At 36.5% G+C, this 21,483-nt stretch overlaps 2 protein-coding genes and 1 pseudogene across 2 annotated transcripts in view; 2 read left to right on the top strand and 1 right to left on the bottom strand.

The window, feature by feature from the left end:
• LOC127497660 (CD48 antigen-like) overlaps positions 1-1,432 on the bottom strand; it is a 50,170-nt gene extending 48,738 nt beyond the window's left edge. Inside the window, exon 1 of the mRNA XM_051866317.1 lies at positions 1,190-1,432. The gene's annotated coding sequence lies outside the window, so the exon portion shown is untranslated. The remainder of the gene's footprint in view (positions 1-1,189) is intronic.
• On the top strand, positions 1,191-12,246 carry cactin. The gene is given in 11 exon segments (XM_051866213.1): positions 1,191-1,507; positions 2,654-3,158; positions 3,944-4,039; positions 6,094-6,239; positions 6,329-6,359; positions 6,361-6,492; positions 6,641-6,755; positions 8,174-8,366; positions 8,457-8,579; positions 10,228-10,595; positions 11,395-12,246. Coding segments are annotated over 11 exon segments (2,481 nt in total). The 5' UTR covers positions 1,191-1,226; the 3' UTR covers positions 11,886-12,246.
• A 5,636-nt stretch (positions 12,247-17,882) lies between these two features.
• LOC127501791 (serine/threonine-protein kinase pim-1-like) lies at positions 17,883-20,884 on the top strand (annotated as a pseudogene).
• The last annotated feature ends 599 nt before the right edge of the window (positions 20,885-21,483 follow it).

Below are 21,483 nucleotides of genomic sequence, written 5' to 3'. Positions count from 1 at the left end.
CATAATTGCACTTTTTCCCAGAAGACACACGAATATTTGCAAGCAAAAAAAAATATGCTCTGTATTATCTGGAGAAGAGTTACAAAATTTACATAATATCATTTCAAAATTAAATCTAACCCTTAGAAACTCCCCAGAAGGATAAATATCATATAAGATTTTAAAGTGAGTTTCTTTAATTTTGGGGTGAACTGGAAATTTTAAATAGGAGGTTCTAATATGTTTAAGTATTTGTTTGTCAAAGAAAATATCCAAATTATTTCTTGCAGACCTGTAAGGGAACATGATATTGTTGAATATTTGTCTAATATAAACGTTTGTACATTTCTTATTTTTAAACTTTTTGCCCCAGGTATAGTGATGGTAAAATTGGTGTAAATTGACTATATGATAAATAACCCTTCATAATAATTTTAAGTCCAGAAGGAATGGCTGAAATTACTGTGAAAAACTGTTTTGGATGGCATGCGAAACCATGTTTAATAGTAAAAGCATTGTAATCCAGCACCTTTCCATCATCGTCAAAGAGATCCTTTATAAACCAAATATTTCTACAAAACCAATCCTCATAAAAGAGTGATTTTATTTCTATGTAGTATATACTTATTATTCCATATTAAGGAATTATGTGGTGTAAAGTTATGGGTGTGTGCTAGTTTCCAATTTCGCAAAGCTTGTTGATGAAATGCAGATAATTTAACTGGAAGTTTAGAAATATTGAAGTCACATTTAAGTAAGAATTCAATGCCACCAAGTTTCTTAAATAATGATGCTGGAATTTTAAATCAAAAACTCTCAGAATTGTATAAAATGCTGCAACCATTTTAACTTCAACATGCCATTCATCTGTTCAAAATCAATTATGTTTAAACCACCCAGGTCATAGGGTTTGACTATATCATTTTTCTTAATAATATTTTACGTTTTGTTTTTTTGTTTTTAACGAAAGTGCAAATTAAAATGACGGAGAAACAGCGAGCCTTCCTCAAAAAGGACCTCAGATGAGGCGCTCTATATATCGCCTGCTTGAAATTATATGAATATTTGTGTAAAGCTTGAATAACAATAAAACTGCATACTTATAATATATATATATATATATATATACAAATAAGTTTTATTATTTCATCTTAACGATTATCACGGGATTGATTTGCTATACATAAGTATTACAAACATTATAGACTACCTATTTACGCGACGCGGCGCGATCAGGACCTGCAAACATGGGATCGAAGAAGCATCGTAGGAGCCGATCGCGGTCCCTCTCTCGAGAAAGATCCAGCAGACATGTCCGCTCGTCAGAGGACAGACACGGTCGGAACCGTTCACCTGTGAAGGGTTCTCGCAGACGAAGCCGGTCTGACAGCGGCGGCTCTAGGAGCAGCGGAGCTTCCGCAGGCCCGAGCCGACACAGAGGCAGAGAGTCCGGCCACTCCAGCGACTCTGACCGCTATCAGAGAGACAGAAGAGTACGATCACACGGAAGATCAAAAGACAGAGACAGGTACTTAAAAACATAGACACAAATAGTAAAAATATTCTGTAGGAATTTTAGTTTATCCAGTGGGAGTCCGTGGAAATGTTTAAAGAAAAACAGTGTAGAAATGACAAATAACAGTACTAACAAGTGGAAAGGCGTAATAATGTAACGTAGTAGGCAAGACAAGGCACGTTTATTTATATAGCTCTTTTTATACACAGTGCTAATTCAAGTGCTTTAAAAGGAAAAAGTAATCATAAAAAGGCTAATAAGAAACAAACAAAAAAATACAATACATAGTAATAACCCTTACGAAAATTAACCATGGTTTTACTTAACTACAAAAAAAAAAAAGCATGGTCACTATAGCTAAACCATGGTAACCAAACACAAATTACTATACTTTTAAACTTTTACTACACACAAACACACACACACATATACATATATATATATATATATATATATATATATATAAACATGGTTAATTTTTGTAAGTGAAGAAAAAAGGGAAAAAAAGAATAAATTAGCTAAAATTCGATAAAGATATACTTGAAAGGAATATGAGGGATAATAGAAACTAAATATTTTCTGAATAATATTTTAGACATATTTATAATAATATATTTTTTCATAGTGTAAATTGAGTCTTTATACAAGAAACTAGGTAGAAGTCGGCATGAAATGGAAGTTGCAATATACTTTTCTTCCTCATTGTGACGTATATCTGAGTGAAATTGCTTATTGAACAAGAAAAAATGTAGGGTAGGACTTGATTTTGTTCATGGAAAATTGATTGGTTGGTTTTGGTTTGCTATTGGCCGATCTCATGTGAGTGACATGTTGCCCCGCCCTCGTGCCAGTAAACGCATCATCAGAGAAGAGAAGAGATGTCACCGCAGTAGCGAGGGGAAGTTATTTTGATTAAAGGTTACGAGGGCACATGAATTATAAAGCAAATAATGATGTGCACTGAGAAATCATTTATAATAAATGCTACAATATTCCAAAAAAAAAAAAACAAGAATCGTCAATATTGATTTCATGGTGATTACAAGATGGGGATCCTTCGTACAAGGATGATCATATTTTACCATATCCAAAAAACTGTAAACTCCTGATTGTGATTGCAAGTGTTCTAACCCTTTTCATTATTATTTATTGTTGTAGCTCTTCAGGTGATAATCACAGTGATCATAAGAAACATAAGATGAAGAAGAAACACAAGGATGAGAAGGGCAGGAGGAGGATGAGTAGAAGCTTGTCACGCTCCAGCTCAGATTCCAGCGTGGAGCGCGAAAGAGAGAGGAGGAGACGACAGAGCAGGAGCCCCAGCCGGGAGAGATGGAGGCAAAAGAGTAAAGAGAAGGAACGAGATAGACGTAGACGCTCCGAATCCAGATCCTCGTGTTCCTCTACCTCCTCCGCCGACTCCGATCGGGGGGGCAAGACGGCAGAGGGTCCCTCTGCCAAAGAAGAGATGAAGAAAAAGAGGGAGATGATGAAAGCGCTGGAGACCCCGGAGGAGAAGAGAGCCAGGCGTCTGGCCAAGAAAGAGGCCAAAGAGCGGAAGAAGAGAGAGAAGATGGGCTGGAGTGAAGAGTACATGGGCTACACCAACGCTGACAATCCGTTTGGAGATAACAACCTGCTCGGCACGTTCAAATGGCAGAAGGTGAGAGATGCTTTGATAGCAGAGGTCAAATGCTAAGGGTGGAAATTTGACCTTTTGATCACGATACGTTCTGATATCGATTCTCTTAGACGCCGAAACAAAATAATATTTACCTCAAAACGTGCCATGATATGATTCAGATTGAATTAGATTTAGTGGGCCTGTGATTAGATACATCAATATTATGTGCCTATTTTACACAACCAGTCATTTTTACTCACAAATGCAAAAAAAAAAATGTAACATAAATATTTAATTGAACTCTCTGAAAATCCTGCAAATCTTGTATCCTAATTGGGACATCCACAACAAAAAAAATACATTTTTTGTTTTTTAAATAATATATATAATAATATAATAATTTACTCACCCAAAGTTATACCAGTTTTGTTCCAAACTGGTATAACTTTCTTTTTTTCTGCTGAACGCAAAAGATATTTTGAAGAATATGGGTAACCAAACAGTTGATGGACCCCATTGATGACATTCTTCAAAATATTTTTTTGTGTTCAGCAGAAGAAAGAAATTCATACAGGTTTGGAATAACTTGAGGGTGAGTAAATGATGACAGAATCTTCATTTTTGGGTAAACTTTAAAGACAGTCTTAAATGTATATTGATCAATACATCATATCGTTAGTCATTTAATCGTTGCATAGATTCATATCGATGCACCGTTACACCCCTAAATGCATCTTGATATTGCAGTGATGTTGCTTGAGAAAGTCTGGTTAGGACTTGTGTTAATAGAAATAAAGTTCATTTACTGTGTGTGTATTTTTCAGGCTCTGGAGAAGAAAGGGATCGGGCACTTGTCAGAAAAGAATCTGAAGGAGAGAAATAAACGCATCCAGGAGGAAAACCGCAGGGAACTACAGAAGGTACCAAATACTTTTGAACACTGAAACGTTATAGAATTAAGGGCTGGAACAATGCGTTGACGTAATTGATTAGCATTAGCATCTGCTCTAGAGTTTTGTTTTGTGTGAAACATGACAAAGGATTAGGGATGAATGTAAACAGTGTGTAATTGATGTAATCGATTACATCGACGCGTCGTTCCAGCCCTAATAGAATTGGGAATTTATTTTGATTTCTAAATTTAATTAAGAATTACTACAGAATTTAGAAAGATTATATATACATGATACATTAAAAAAATAATAGTATAAAAGTAGATACATTTAAAAAAAAAAAAAAAAAAAATTGTTTCATTAGTTATGAACACTTAAACATTATAGAATAGGGAATTTGTAAGGCGATTTTGAAATTGAATTAAAGGGTTCACCCAAAAATGAAAATTCTGTCATTAATTACTCACCCTCGTGCCGTTTTACACCCGTAAGACCTTCGTTGATCTTCGGAACACAAATTAAGATATTTTTGTTTAAATCCGATGGCTCAGTGAGGCCTGCATAGGAGCAATGACATTTCCTCTCTCAAGATCCACAAAGGTACTAAAAACATATTTAAATCAGTTCATGTGAGTACAGTGGTTCAACATTAATATTATAAAGCGACGAGAATATTTACGAGAATAGCGCCATCGGATTTAAACAAAAATATCTTAATTTGTGTTCCGAAGATCAACAAAAGTCTTACAGGTGTGGAACGGCATGAGGGTGAGTAATTAATGACAGAATTTTCATTTTTGGGTGAACTAACCCTTTAAGAATTATTACAGAATTTACAAAGATAATATATACTTGAAAAACTTTTTATGCATCAAGCATTTTTATTCAACATGACAGGAGGCTCCTTAAACAAATATGTGATAATATTTTAGAATAGTTTAATTAGTCAGTATCAAATATAAAAGGTCAGTAGTTCATTAACTTTCAAATATAATGTGACAGCAACATATCAGTTATTTTTTACTAATATTTTGAATTAGTTGTTATTTTTTGTATTTTCTTAAAAATAGTTTAGTAGTTTTGCTTATTATGGTTTTAAAGTTTAGTATTTTGTTGAGTGTTTTTGTCATTTTTATGGTTTTAGATTTTTTTTTTTTTTTTTTTTTTTATAAATATGTCAATAGTTTCTATAAATTTTTATTTCAGTTAGAGTTATTTTTGGCTATCAAGTTAAACTGAATGGCAACTAGTCTAATTTTTAAAAAACTATTTAAGTGTAAGTTTATTTTTTTTTAAGTAACAGAAGTTTTTTATTCTGTTTTAGTTTTAGGTAAAGGTGCTGTATGTAATTTTTTTGACTGTACTAACACATTAAAAATACCATAATATGTTTGCAAAGATTTAGGAAACATGCCAAGTTCACATACCTGTTTCTCTGAAAAACAATGCTACAGCCAGTTATTCTCGAAATGTCCGTTTTTGTTTTGGTCTGTGATCCCGCCTTCTGCCAATTTACTCAATAGTATTTCGACACCCCGGGTTGCCAGTTGGTTGAAAACAAAGCTTATTACAGCCATGGAAACCAGCAAACAAACTGGGTCAGAGATTGCAGATTCTACCTGACCTTAAAAGCCTCGGCATCCATCTAATAAACTAAATGACCAGAGGAATATTAAAACACAGATAAATCAACTCATCAACTTACTGTGTAAGGCTCATACATAGCCTTCCAATGTCAATTGCGCCGGATCCTGTTGCGTGTCCAACAATCTGGCAACCCATGTGAGCCTTGAGTCTGAGGAGGAGGGGGTGGGGGAAACAACCCTCTCCAATATTTGGAATTTGGACTGCAGTACCCATTTCAACCACTAGCTGTCAATATTGCATACTGCATCTTTAACTATAATAACCCTGCAACATATGAATTAAACTTTCATTACATTAATAACTATTTATTCATTTCCCTAATGAAATGTTCTCTCATAATAAATTGTACTACTTTTTATGTCTAAATGTGTATCCAGATGCTTTTGGGAAATGAACTAAAAACTGAACTAAATGTGTGTGACTTGTGTGTTCAGGTGAAGCAGCTGCGTCTGGAGCGAGAGCGGGAGAAATCCATGCGTGAACAGGAGCTGGAGATGCTGCAGAGGGAGAAAGAGGCGGAGCATTTCAAAACTTGGGCGGAACAGGAGGACAACTTTCATCTGCACCAGGCCAAACTGAGGTCACGCTCTTCAAATGGCTAATCTTTTTATACATATATACATGCATGTGATTGGATTATTTGTAACGTGTTTCTGTGATGTGATGCAGGTCTAAGATTCGCATCCGTGACGGCCGAGCGAAAACCCATCGACCTGTTGGCTAAATACATCAGCGCTGAAGATGATGATCTGTCGGTGGAGATGCATGAGCCATACACATTCCTCAACGGACTCACCGTCACAGACATGGAGGACCTGCTGGAGGACATCAAGGTGTGTAGGAGAGAGAGAGTCCAACACATGATTGGACTGCCAGTTCAGACATTATATTAAAAGTGTGGAGTAACAGTATTTCTTACATTCTTCTGTGATGATTTTGGTCATAGTGTCGTAGTTTTAACAGCTGTGTTACTGGCTGCAGGTGTACATGGAGCTGGAACAGGGCAAGAACGTGGATTTCTGGAGGGACATGACCACCATTACTGAAGATGAAATCAGCAAACTGCGCAAACTGGAGACATCAGGGAAAGGACCAGGTGATGTGATGACCTTCGCTATCATATTTACATCCTGTTTACTTTACAGTTGATTCATTTCAGAGTAAATATTGTGTGAAATAAATGCTCACTAAAAGTTAGTAATTTTAATTTATGCTGTCAATAAATTTTTATATATATTTTTTTAAAGATTGTATTTACACTACTATTCAAAAGTTTGGAGTATTTTTTTTTTAAGAAATTAATGCTTCTATTCAGCAAAGTAGCAATAAAGGCTTTTATAATGTTACAAAATATTTCTGTTTCAAATAAATTCTGTCTTTTGACCTTTCTATTCATCAAAGAATCCTGAAGAAAAAAAGTATCAAGGTTTCCACAAATATTAAGCAACACAACTGTTTTCAACATTGATCATAATCAGAAATGTTTCTTGAACAGCAAATCAGCCTATTAGAATGATTTCTGAAGGATCATGTGACACTGAAGACTGGAGTAATGATACTGAATTCATAATGACACCAAAGGAATAAATTACACTTTAAAATGTATTCAAATAGAAAATAGTTATTATAAATTGTAAAAATATTTCACAATATTATAAGTATTTACTGTATTTTTTGATCAAATAAATGCAACCTTGGTGAGCAGAAGAGACTTTAAAAAAACTCCAAACTTTTGAGTTGTAGTGTATATTTTTTATTGTATTAGTTTATTTATTTTATTTATTTCATTTTTTATTTTTTTTTTTAATTAGTTTTTCATACAGTAGTGGTCAAAAGTGATGTTCGGAGGATTAGTTTGGGGATGTTTGTTTTTAATGACCCTACAAGTTTGATTCATCCATCAAAATATGAGGAAAATATTTTATATTTTTAATTATTTTAAATTTGAGGGAAAAACAAAACAGTAAACTTGATTAAGGTATTTATCTGACAATTATTTGGCAAAAAAGGAATTAACGACAGCTACAGGTTTTATTTTACTATGCAACAAAAAAAAAAATGCATAGAAAAACAAAAAGCACACAATAAATACCACATAATCAGTTATTCATATTTTGTTGGTTCTCTCTTGTTTTTGCTTGTGTTCATAATTTCTTTATGTCAGCCTGGCCAAAAATTATGTCAGCACAATTTGGCATTGTGTTATCACAAATAAAAAATTGACTCCAAGCACAACTACGCAATATGCGTAAAAAATCTTTAACACATTTTTAAATAAAGGGTGAAGATGTCAATTTTCCTAGGCCGGATATCACTTTTGGCCACTAGCTGCAGTTCTCTCTAAATATCTGCTGTGAACTCTTTTGAAATCTGCAAATTCATGTAATAGTGCAAATGAAGTTTATGTGAAATCTGTGACTTTATATAGTTTTTTACAACACTTCTCATAGATTAATACATTTAGTAAAGAAAGCCAGTGCAGAACCCCTCATCCATCTCTTTTGTTGGTGTCAGGTGACCGTCGTGAGGGTATAAACACATCCGTCAGCACAGACGTGCAGAGCGTGTTTAAAGGGAAGACTTACAGTCAGCTTCAGGCTCTTTATATGAACATCGAGAATAAGATCCAGGCCGGAGGCTCCAACCTGGACATCGGCTACTGGGAGAGTCTCCTGCAGCAGGTGCGGGTCTACATGGCACGAGCCAGGTGCGTATCAGACTATAAATCATGAGGCCTTTGGAGATTTTTAGCATTCGGTAATGTATTAAAATAAGTGCTTGTGTGTCTTTTATGAAGGCTGAGAGAGCGCCATCAGGACGTCCTGCGGCAGAAGTTGTATAAACTCAAGCAGGAACAGGGTGTGGAGAGTGAACCGCTGTTCCCCATCATCAAAGAGGAGCCAGAGAATGAGCGGCCCATGTGAGTGATTTCATTTCTACCTGAATGTTCAGATTTACAAATGCTATTTTTTAGAGAGAAATGTGGATTGAAAATTCAAAATAGCGATATTTCCAAGATGGAAAAATAAACTGAAACCTGCTGAATTAAATATGCAATAGAATGGTCATGTGATTGTGTAGCGTGCTACATTTTAAAATTTTTTGTTGTCATTCTGCATACTTTTTCACATATAATTTTTTAAAAATAATATGCATTATAGAGCTAGAGCTACATGATTAATCGTGAAAAGATCGCGATCTTGATTCAAACACCCACGCGATTTCTTTCCTAAATGACAAGTACGATCACATCGAACAATCAGATCTGTGTTCTGATCTAGAGAGAGCAGTGTTCATGTACAGGTATGAAACGGCTTCACAAACAGTCTTTTCAACCACACAGTATCATTATTTCTGTTGCAATCATTCAAATTATCACAGAAGTACAGGGATAAAAGTTTATAGTTCAGATATAAACACTGATGTCTATGGTAGCGATTTAAAAAAAAAAAAAAAAAAAAAAAAAAAAGTAAACCACCTTTACAAAGTAAAGTGACCCTTCAAATAAAGATTGTATCAATTACACCATTACACCAGTAGGTGGCGACAAGTGACTTTTTAAAAAAAATTTGTCTCTCAATCATTCAAGAGAATCGTTCAAAAACGCTGATTCATTCAATAATGAAGCAAGTGAAGTCTTTATGAATGAGTCATTAAATCATTCATTCAAACCAATTAAAAATAAATAAATAAATAATTCATTCAAATTAATTCAATATTGTTTTAAATTAGACTGCAGCAATTAACATTTTGTCAGAACCTTTAGTAAATTACATGTTGTTTTGTTTAGTTTTCTGTTCAGAGTCACGGGAGAACATCTATTTTGAACAAAAAAATAATAGTGATTCTCAATTTTACCAGAATCGTGCAGCTCTAGTATATACTTCACATTAACCAGTACCATGGTGACCGAAAACCTGCAAATATTAGGGAATTTTAAAGTAATAGGGACTGAAAATATCATGGACATTTTAATAATATGAAAAAATATAAAATTTTAACATAATATAAATATACATTTTCTAGTTCAAAATATCTCAAAAATTCTTAAAATTGATCAATAAAATAATAATAATAATTGTAATTCTATCACAACCGACTGGAAAATTCAGTAAAATTACCTGAACGCTTAGACTTCCTAATCTGAATGTTATTTTTAGACTAATTTGAATTGCAGAAAAATACTAAATAACTATATTTCTAAGATGGAAATGAACTGGACTCAACCTGCTGAATTAAACATGCAACTTAATGAGGTCATATAACCAAGTAGTATACTACAATTCAAAATGATTATTGTTGCATTCTGCATACTGTTTCATGTTTGTTTTTGTTTTTGTTTGTTTTTAAATAGTACGCATTATACAATACGTACTTCTTACTAAGCAATATGCTAATACTCCTGGGTTTCCATGATGATAGAAAACCTGGAAATATCAGGAAATTTGTATAATTATTATTAATAACTTTTTTTTATTTGGGCCTAAAAAATATCCTGGATACAATTATCTAGTTACTCAGCTCTAAATAACTAAAATTTCTAACTAAAAGTCCGTTCTGTTACTCAGTAGCCCTAGAGAGGCGGAGTCTGCAGACGAGGAGGCGGGCAGCTCTCAGCAAGGTGCCAACTTGGAGAAACAGGAAGGGAGACGGACCAAAGGAAAGGATGGAGAAGAGGGTGAGCGGTCTGGAAGGAGCAGTCCTGAGGAGAGGAAGGGTGGAGAGGGAGATGGAGAGGAGGGAGAGAAAGATGAAGCAGCGGAGGCCGTGTTAACAGAGGAGGATTTGATCCAGCAGAGTCAGGCAGAGTACGACTCCGGCCGCTACAGTCCCACCCTCCTGCAGCCCTCCGAGTTACCGCTGGACACGCACATCATCAACGTGGAGGAGGACCTGCAGAGACTCCTGCTGGCCCGGAGACAGCTGCAGGTGACAGGTGCGTATCGCTCTATCGCATCATATACCATGGTGAAATTACACACGCCACGTGCTTTAATGTTTCAGTACCAGAATTGCATCAGGAAAAAGATCAAATGTGAACTTTTAAAGTTGAAAATAAGCATGCTTTTTCATTGTTTGAAAGATTTTTTTTTTATGGCTGAAGTGTTTTTTTTTTTTTTTTTTTTTTGCCTCTGTTTTACCTCCCTACTTTATTTCTTACTTTTTTGCTGTCCAACAAAAATAGGCAAAAAGTTTCTTTTTTCCTCCAAATTTCCTGCACATTTTTCCTGCACACTGGGTGCTCAGAAAAGGCAACATGAAAAAACAACTTTTTGCTATTTGAGCAAAAAGTTGAGAAACTTGTTTTTGTCAAAGACTACATCTGGATCATGTTCAGAACCATGATCAAAACGTAGATGGAGTCCATGCTAATGCTTGCACAGTCCTATAGCTCATCCTGGGTCAACATTTCATTCAGTAACATTAGGTAGTTTTGATTTGTATGCTGTTTAATGTTGGTAATCGCGTTATTTTAAAAATCCATATGAATACATATGATATCGCTTGTTTCTGCATCATCTTCGCCTGTGTTTTGATCAGGAGATTCAGGACTCTTTCAGAAGATGCGTAATAGCGCCCCCTACTGCGGTAATACGGAAAATTCCGTCAATGCCAGGGAAGCGTTGTCTTACAAATGACGGAAATTTCCGTTAATGGCGGGGAAAGCGTTAAGAGTTCACATTTGCCTTCTGTTAACATCTATTCATGTTAACTTTTGTCTTTTTCTTGAACAGGTGATGCAAATGAAAGTGCGGAGGATGCATTTGTGCGTCGCGCTAAAGAGGGAATGAGCGGCGACGAGGCCCAGTTCAGTGTCGAAATGCCTTTGACTGGAAAAATGTACCTGTGGGCCGACAAATACCGCCCGCGCAAGCCCCGCTTCTTCAACCGCGTTCACACCGGCTTCGAGTGGAACAAATACAACCAGACGCATTACGACTTCGACAATCCGCCGCCCAAGATCGTCCAGGGCTACAAGTTCAACATCTTCTACCCCGATCTCATCGACAAACGCTCAACTCCACAGTACTTCCTCGAGCCCTGTCCTGACAACAAAGACTTTGGAATTCTGCGCTTCCATGCCGGACCACCATACGAGGACATCGCCTTCAAGATCGTGAACCGTGAATGGGAGTATTCCCATCGCCATGGCTTCCGCTGCCAGTTTGCCAATGGAATCTTTCAGCTGTGGTTCCACTTTAAGCGGTACCGCTACAGACGGTGAAGAGGGAGGATTTGATAGCGTTTGATTTATATTAGCCAAGTGTTATTGGGAACACTGAACGTTCATTTTTAAATCCTGTAAAATTGGTGTAAATCTAAAAATACAAGTACAAACTCTGTTTATTGATGCCACACACATCCCCCGTTAGTGGAAAAACTGGTTTGCAATTGGATAGGACCTAAATATGTCTACTTGACCTTGTTGAAAATCTTGTTTTGTACATTTTCTGTTTTACAGGCACTTCGCTTGAGTTTGATTCCATTTCAAACCATGTAGTTGTTTGAGGTCTACCTTGAAAAATGTTATTCTTGTACTATTTGTCTTTGAGATGATACATTAAAGGTTGTTAGCTAATTTTTAATAGTTTATGCTCATGTTTTATTCGCTTGTTTTTCATTGGCAAAAGGTATTTTAAATGAGGACTTTTACACCATTTTAGGTGCAAAACATTCATAAAAAAACATGTAACATAAACTGCATTATTGACTAAGATGCAGTCATTTGACACTTGTCTTGGCATCCTGAAGATACAGGAAGTTCATTCTGGTCCATGTGGAATTTCCTTTAAAGGCAACATACTTGGGTTCGTGGCAACACCCACGGCAGGTTTTAACAAGACAGCATGTCTCACTTTAACCCTGATGAGTGCCCCTAAAACAGCAACGCAACCATTACAATCCTGAGGAAGAATCAAAATAGTCTGACTCAGACTTCAGGGCTCACTTGTTTTTTTTTTTTAAAAGGCCAACCTGGGGGGAAAATTTTTTTACAAGATGCAGATTTTAAAAAATGATTACTTCTGAGAGAGAATTAATCACTGAATTTGATTCAGAGTTTGTTTGCGGCATTTAGTAGGAAGTGAAGTACATATTTATTAGCAGAACAGTATTTCTGGCCTTGTTTTCAGAGTTAGGGGCCGTTCACACAAAGTTTTTTTTTTTTTTATTCCACTGTGCTCCTTTTCCATTGTTTTTCTATGTAAACTTGTGCTGGATTGACGTGTTTGACTGTTGTGCTCACGTCTTTTTGTCTCAGCGTCTCATGAATGACATGGCTTTCTGAAAATGCGGCACTCAAGTTAAAGGAAGTTCAATTTAAAAGCATGTCTCTAGGTCGTTTTGTGAGTTCTGTGTGAAAGGATCCTTAGGCACAATCAGTATTTATTAATTTTGGACAAAGCAATTCTTATCATTGAGAGATCATTCACGCAGAAACTTGAGTACTGCATTAACGTCTGCAAAAGACAGTCAACAAAACAACAACCCCCTAACTCTTAACATGGTTTGACTGATTTCAACATTGATTTCTGAGGAGCTGTTTATAAACCACACATAAACAACAAGAAATGTGGTTGGTCGCTTGCTTTGATAAGACAATCATTTCCTGTCTAAGTGGGTGGTTCCAAAAGAGTGTATTATAATGGGCCTGGCCAAATACCCACATTCGTGGTCTTTGCATTTGATAACTTCTCTACTTCGATGACATATTTCCTGTAAGTGTTCAAGTGGCGTGAAAACCGCAAATGTCTGTAGAGATTGAAATGATATATCCAATTAATCTAACTTTAACTGGCAAGTTTTCCTCAAAATCTCGCAATTTTGGGGCACATGAGTTCCTGAACATGAATGATGGGAAACACTTAGCTTTAAATATTCTGAAGCAGTATTAGAGATGGATTTAGTGAATTAAGGACACTGAGATGTGGCATTTTTTAGACCTAGGACAGTCTTGCACACTTATTTCCTGTCACGTACATCCGCTCTCAAGTGGTCAAGACAGCAAGTGTGGGTACTGTGTATTTGCAGATACAGTTTTGGATAGAAAAAGAAAGAAAATAAAAAGTCGGCTGTGCAAATGGTTTGGTGAATAGTGAGGAACAGTAGGGCCATTCCACTCAACAAAAACTACTAGAGTGTATTTGTCTGTGTGAGTATATGGTCGCTAGTAGCCTGTCATGTAGTTATGTATGATTTGGGAATAGGGAAGAGCCTATAAACCAACGCCCCAAATTATCAGGTGCTCGTAAGATACTCGGCTTGGCTTTTATATAGATGAAACACTTATTTTGTGTAGTGAAAAGGATACTTTGTGATTTTGTGTATTGTACTAACACAACTGAAAATATGCTGAAATGTTTGAGAAGTGCCCTCTTGATGATCTGTTGTGATATTAGTACTAAGAATTTTGAAAATGTACCAATTGTGAAAATTGCGCCAAAGCAATAAAAAAAAACTGTCAAATGATTTCTGAAGGATCATGTGACACTGAAGATTGTACAGAGAAAACTACACAAAGAAAACTATAAAAATAGACTGCACAGAGAAAACAATATGAATTGCACTCCACTGCCACAGCCTCCATGCACGCTTGCCACAGAAAACTCCATTATTGAAGAAAAGGCATGTCGAAGCTCATTTGAAGGTTTCTGCACAACATTTGGAAAGGTTTGAACTACTGGGAGAATTTAGTGTGGTCAGATGAGACAAAATTAAGCTTTTGGCAACAATACCACACGTCATGTTTGGAGGAGAAATGGCTTTGCATATGACCCTAAAAATACCATACCAACAGTGTAGTTTGAAGGTGGAAGCGTTATGGTATGGGGCTGTTTCTCTTCTCATGGTAATGGCAGAATAAATATTATTGAAGGATAGATGAATGGATGAATTTTAAAAATAAGTTTGGCACTTTATCTATGTGTCTAAAGATTTCAATTACAATGCATATTTTTCTCAGAATTTGTTTTTTTTTCTCCTACACTGAGCCACATATCTCCACTTCAGAAGCACTTACATACACCAAACTTTACAGTTTTATTCCTGTCTATATTCTAAAGGTTTTTACAGAGGGATTAGTTCATAATATAATTTGCCAGATTATATACATTTTATTTTAAAGAAAAATTGTGAAAATGTATTTTTTTTTCTGACTGTTCACAGTACTTTCTGAATTATGAAAAAAAGAGATACCCAAAATCTCCTCTGTAAAAACCTTTGACTCTAATATGTAAAAAAAAAAAAAAAAAAAAATGAAACAGGAATTCTGAACCTATAACTTCATCCAATGTTCAGATTTTTGTACTAAATGTATGCAAATTAGTGCATTTTTAAGTAAATACTGCCAATACCGAAGGCGGTCTGGCGGAAGCTAGATATTTTACTCACATGTTGATGTTTTTTAATGTTTTTCTTACACAAATGGAGGAGAGAAGACCAAGACAAAAGACTCTCAGACTGAAATATTTGGCCACATATAGGCGCCATACTGGAGGTTATTCTTCTGTTGCTAAATAATAAAGCAATGAAAAAAAAGATTTATATTTTCAGTAAATAAAGGAGAAATGAGGAAAGTCTGATACTTTATTACAGAGTTGCATTATAAATTGCTTGCGCTTTTAACTTCACAATGACAAATCATTGTGACATCTCCTGCATTGAGATTTGTGTAAAAGAAGTACACTTAATTGCATGTTACACAAATTTTTTTTAAAAAGTGTATTAGTTTGCATTTATATTAAATGCAATTATAGTTGAACTTAAGAATGCTTTATTGCCCCACTTAACTAGGACTTAGCCTTCAGTCATAAATGAAAAAAAAAGGAAATATTTTTCTGATTGTGTTTATTTTTTACTTAATAACCTGTCATGAGGTGAAAATACTGAGGTAATCTTACCTCTTTTGCCCCCAAAAGATTTTCAACAAAAAGCGGTCAAAAATACGGTGTTAAAACGTATAACTTATAGAGGAACGGTGGACATCAATGATATATTGATAACAGAACTAGAAAAATACTGATTTTATTGAAAAACCACATTTACATTAAACATTTAAGACTGAATCACAGAAACTCAACAAAACAAGCGCATCTTTTCTTCTTTCATAGTGTTTTAAAATGCTTTAAAATGTTTAAAATCAAATTAATTAAACAATATCGGAACAAGCATGTCTTGAGCTATGAGCTATGAACTATCATAGACGTGTGTGGCACCTTTAGGACGATGCGCGCGCGACAGATGCGTGAATCTTCTCTCTCATTACTCACTGTTTCTGCAGCTCCTGAATTCCGATAGTGTAATTCAAGCGCACATTGTTATTATGGGACAGAAGAGGAAAAGAAGTTGTTCTCGCAGCGCAGAAGCTGAGAATGCTTGCGATCTGCTCTACAACTTCGATCAAAGTGCACCTCCAACATTCAGCACTAATGTGGCGGTGAAGCATCTTCAGCCCGTTGGTGTTGGTGAGGGAAACGAGAGGCCGGGGAGAAAGAGGAGGAGAGCCGGCTCAGGTCAGAAAGTAAAAGTGGAGGATCATCAGGGTACTGCGCAGAGAAGTACTGAAGGTGAATCTCACGTGATGCCAGTGTGGTTTAGTTTACTGGAGCTCTGGACATCAAAAAGTCTCATCTTCATATTCAGCTAAATAAACATCCTTTAAAAGGACATTAGTTAATTAAAGGGGAACGTTAATGTCCATTAGGATGATTTTATCATTAACATCTAATATTTTCCAAACACATAAGTACCAAAGAATCACTATCAGTATGCCATAAACAATTATTATTATTTGACTGAAACCAGCTTTTGGTTAATGTGCCCCTCTTTAGATCAGGATTCTCTACAGCACACGAGCTGTTCTGCAGAGAAACATGGTGCTCAGGACCCTCGCAGCAGTGGCCCTGATGTCCTCTCAGCTGAAGATCAGCAGGTTCAGCCGCCTCCAGCTCAAGTCCCCAACAGCAAATGACCTTCATATGTAACGTAACTACTTTATGTAAAAAAAAAAAAAAAAAAAAATTCCAAAAAAATTCCACGTTATTTGTCAACATCACGATTTTATGTTAAAATTATTGTTTTAGAAGCTGTAATTGCAGTAACATTTCTTTTAGGTTTTTCACTATTTAAAATTATGTTTTAGCTCTTTTAAAAAATATTCCAAATAACAGACAAATACTCTAGCAAATTACTATTCATAAATTAAAACTACAAGTTTAACTAGATGAGTAAAGTTTGTAGACAAACTTCAAGTTGGCTTGAAAAAGCCTAGCCAGAAAGTTGAGTAGTTTTACAAGCTTGAAGTTTGAAGGTTTTCAGTTTGAAATAGTTTAAGTTTTAGTTTAGTAGTTTAAAAGCTAGAGAGTGAGTGAGTGAGTGAGTGAGTGAGTGAGTGAGTGAGTGAGTGAGTGTGTGTGTGTGTGTGTGTGTGTGTTAGTCAGTTAGTTAGTTAGTTAGTTAGATAGTTGGTAAGTTAGATAGTTACATGGTAAGTTAGATAGTTAGATAGATAGTCAGTTAGTTAGATAGTAAATTAGATAGTTACATAGTAAGTTAGTTAGTCAGTTAGATAGAAAGTTAGTTACATAGTAAGTTAGATAGTCAGTTAGTTAGTTAGATAGTTACATAGTAAGTTAGATAGTTAGTCAGTTAGATAGTAAGTTAGATAGTTACATAGTAAGTTAGATAGTTAGATAGTCAGTTAGTTAGATAGTAAGTTAGATAGATAGTTAGATAGTTAGTCAGTTAGTTAGATAGTTAGTAAGTTAGATAGATAGTTAGTTAGTTTATGAGTTTGAATGAGTTTAAATGGCTTAGAAATAGTATATAGAATGGCAGCTTCATTGAGTCTAATGGGCTTCAGTGTGTTTAGATTTGAATTTGTGACAGTTGGAGGTTGATGGAATGTTCAGATTTTCAATGTAAGTCTATGGGAGTTTTTCCGAGATTTGATCAGCATTTTTAGGAAAACCGTAAGTCGGATCAGTTTGAAAAGATATAGCAACCCGAGTCAGAACAGTCTGAAGGTCTGAGCCGAGTTTGGTGGTTTGGTGGCTTTAAAGCTCTAGGAGGAGATACTGTTCAAATTTTTTGTCAGAAGAATAATAAGTTTATATAGCAGATCAGTAAGTTGGCTTTTTCAAGCCAACTTAATAATTCTGGAAAACGTTGTTTATAATGTCAACTCCAATTATTTATCTTTTTATAGGCGACATTTTGAGCCGCTATGAAATCGGCAATAAGCTCGGTGAGGGAGGATTTGGCGCCGTCTTCGAAGGGATTCGCTTGAAGGATGGCCTCAAGGTTTCATTTTTTTACAGTATCTAGTTAGCTAATTGTTTTTTTCTCATTGTATCCATTCCAGTCCATTCCTAATGTAGCCTATATTATGTCCACTATTTTGGCCACTTGACGTGTTGAATGACTGTAATGATATGACCTCTGCACATGCCAACTGTTACAATTTTTGTGGTTTTGTTGATCAGGTGGCACTGAAATTTGCCTTGAAGACGGATACCACGGAATTTATCAGCATTGTAAGTAGGCTGCGGTCTCTGTGTTTTTTCACTTGGCGCCAATGAAGACAAATTTTGTGCGTCATTTAAACTTGATATATATTAACGAGTTATTATGTTCAAATAATGAGTTATTATGTTCAGATAACGAGTTATGTCGAAATAACGATATTATGTTGAAATAACGAGTTATGTCGAAATAACGACTTAATATCTCGAAATGACTTAATATTTCGAAATAACGAGTTATGTTGAAATAACGACTTATCTCAAAATAACAAGTTATTGAGTTATGTTGAAATAACTTATGTCGAAATAACGCTATATGTTGAAATAACGAGTTGTCGAAATAACAATCATAAACATGATCTTTTTTCTAGCCTGGTCATCCTACGCCCCTTCCCTTAGAAGTTGCCCTAACAATGCTTGCTAACAAGGGCCCCAGGGTTCCACAGATAGTTCAGCTGCTGGAGTGGCAGGACCAGCTCGGCTTCTACATCATGATCCTGGAACGTCCCTCACCCTGCGAGGATCTGTTTGATTTCCTGCAGCACCACGGAGGCGTCCTCAGTGAGCACTTAGCATGACTTATCATGTGGCAGGTAGTGCAGGCCGCCCACATGTGCTGTCGCCGTGGAGTGCTCCACCGGGATATCAAACTAGAGAACCTGCTGTTCAACAAGGACATGCTTGAAGTCAAACTTATTGACTTCGGGTGCGGGGACCTTCTAAAAACTTCTGCCTATAAGACATTCTGGGGTATGTATGATGCCTCAAACCTGTAGTTTGGGGCTTCAATTCTAGTGACCACTTACACCATATTCTAATATGCATTCTTCTTCTAACCAGTCAAAAAATGTCTTCCCGTAGGCACACAAGTGTACTGCCCTCCTGAGTTTGATCAGAGTGGCAAGTACCATGGGAAACCCACAACTGTATGGTCGCTGGGAGTGCTTGTGTTCGAGTTGTTGTGCAGAGATCCTCCAGACAGCAACGACCTGGACATGATTGACGCGGGCATCTGGTCTAAACCTGGATTGTCAAAAGGTGAGCTGCCATTCGCCACAGCAAAGAAGGCTGATTGTTATTGTAAATCATAAAAAGCAGAACAAAGAAAAGGCGGGAAAATTAATATTACTGAGTTTCTCTCCCATCTTTCTGAGAATGCTGCCATTTGATTCATTCTTGCCTGCAGCAGAAGCCAAAGAAGCGGCTTGGTTTGGGGAAAATCATTCTCCATGACTGGTTCAAGGTACGGTTCCAAAATGAGTATGTTTGTTTATTGTGACATGGGAATAACTATGAAGTCAGTGTAATTCATGTAGACAATAAACCTGATTTGTGTTTCAGGTCACAAAATAAGACATGGTGAAGAGGGGGGAATGTAAATGAAATCTAAATTTCATTTGCACTATTCAGCACATCAGTTCAAGAGCTTCTCAGTCAGCTGAGCACCTGGCAGGCTGACGTGAGTGAACTCTCCATCCCTTCTTGCCTTTGTGAGGCTGGCAAGGTTCCTGCCACGGTCAACCAGAGGTTTATGTCTCTGCCTTATGACTGACGTGGGCCTCTGGTCTAAACATGGCTTGTTAAAAGGTGAGCATGCATTCACCACAGCAAAGAACCACACTTGTTATTCTAAATCATACAAAGCAGAACAAAGAAAAAGGTGGGAAATGTAACACCCAACTCAAGTGAATTTACAAAAGATCTGGATAATGCAGGACTTTCTCCTGAGTTTCTGACCTTACAGTTTAGATTAGGATAATCAGAGATAGCAGGTGTAAAATTTAGGGTAATAATCAGACTCTTCCATCTTCCTGCACAGAATGCTGCCATTTGATTCAGTCTTGCTTGTCGCAGAAGCCAAAGTAGTGGCTTGGTTTGGGGAAAATCATTCTCCATGACTGGTTTAAGGTAAGTTCTAAATGCGTTTAATTGTTTTGGCTCCCTATTTATGTACATTTGTTTCTATATAGCATGTTTATTTTGACATGAAAAGAAATCTGAAATCAAATCATTTTTAAGTGTAAAGCCCGGAACACACCAAGCCGACGCCGACGAACTAGTGGTGATGAAAGCAGACTGCGGGGTTGGCTCACGTTGGCAGTGTCTGGGTCCAAAGTTGCCCTGACACACCAAACCGACGCTCGACACCCGACAGCCAAGTAGCACCTCCGTTTTGCACCTACGTAAGAAGAAATGCCTTTCCGTACCAGCAGGTGGCAGTAGCTGAACAGCCAATCAGAATGATCAGATGGCCCAACTGACCGACGAGCTCTGATACTGATTCAACATGTCGAATCGGGCAAAAAAAAGCCGATGAGGACCAACTTCAGCCGATGGTGCGAAACACACTGAGAAACCAGCGCTTCATGACAACACTATCCACATCTGAGAACTCACTGTCAAGGCTGCCTGGGACCTACAGTTCCTGACAACACTGTTCCTGTTACGCCAGTCCCAGAGCTCTCCGTCTAGGCTGCCCTGGCCTCAGCACTCCTCATTCTGGTCTCAGATCTCTGCCTGATGCAGCAAAGTTTGCCACAATAAAACAATCAAAATGTGCCACAATAAAAATGAGCTGACAGCTGACTGTAAACAAAGCCAAGCATAAAATCTTTCTTTGTAAAAAATAATCTCCAAAGAATTAAACAAAACACTTAATCAAATGGGAGTTTAAAGGGATAGTTCACCCAAAAATGAAAATTATCCCAAGTTTTACTCACCCTCAAGCCATAGGTTTATATGACAATCTTCTTTCAGACGAACACAATCCGAGATATATTTAAAAATATCCTTAGTCCTCCAAGGTTTATAACGGTGGTGAATGGTAGGCCAAATTCTGAAAACAGAAAAAAATGCATTCATCCATAAAAAAGATAAATCCTTACGACTCAGGAGGGTTAATAAAGGCCTTCTGAAGTGAAGGGATGTCATATGTCGCGTCAGCGGATTACTCATTTTGCGCTAGTCGACTTGCGCATTCTGCGTGCGGTCTTTCGCCAGAAGCTAGTTGTTTGAATATATGAAGTTTTAAATATGGATATTTTTCTCACAAAAACGCATCCTTTTACTTCAAAAGGCCTTTATTAACCCTCGGGAGTCGTATGGATTATGACATTTTTTCTGTCTTCAGAATTTGGCCTACCATTCACAACCGTTATAAACTCTGGAGGACTAAGGATATTTTTAAATATATCTTAGATTGTGTTCGTCTGAAAGAAGATAGTCATATACACCTAGGATGGCTTGAGGGTGAGTAAATCATGGAATAATTTTCATTTTTGGGTGAACTATCCCTTTAAGCTT

Source organism: Ctenopharyngodon idella, chromosome 2 (assembly GCF_019924925.1).
Source record: "Ctenopharyngodon idella isolate HZGC_01 chromosome 2, HZGC01, whole genome shotgun sequence".
Classification (NCBI taxonomy): domain Eukaryota; kingdom Metazoa; phylum Chordata; class Actinopteri; order Cypriniformes; family Xenocyprididae; genus Ctenopharyngodon; species Ctenopharyngodon idella.
This window is presented reverse-complemented; position numbering and strand designations above follow the sequence as displayed.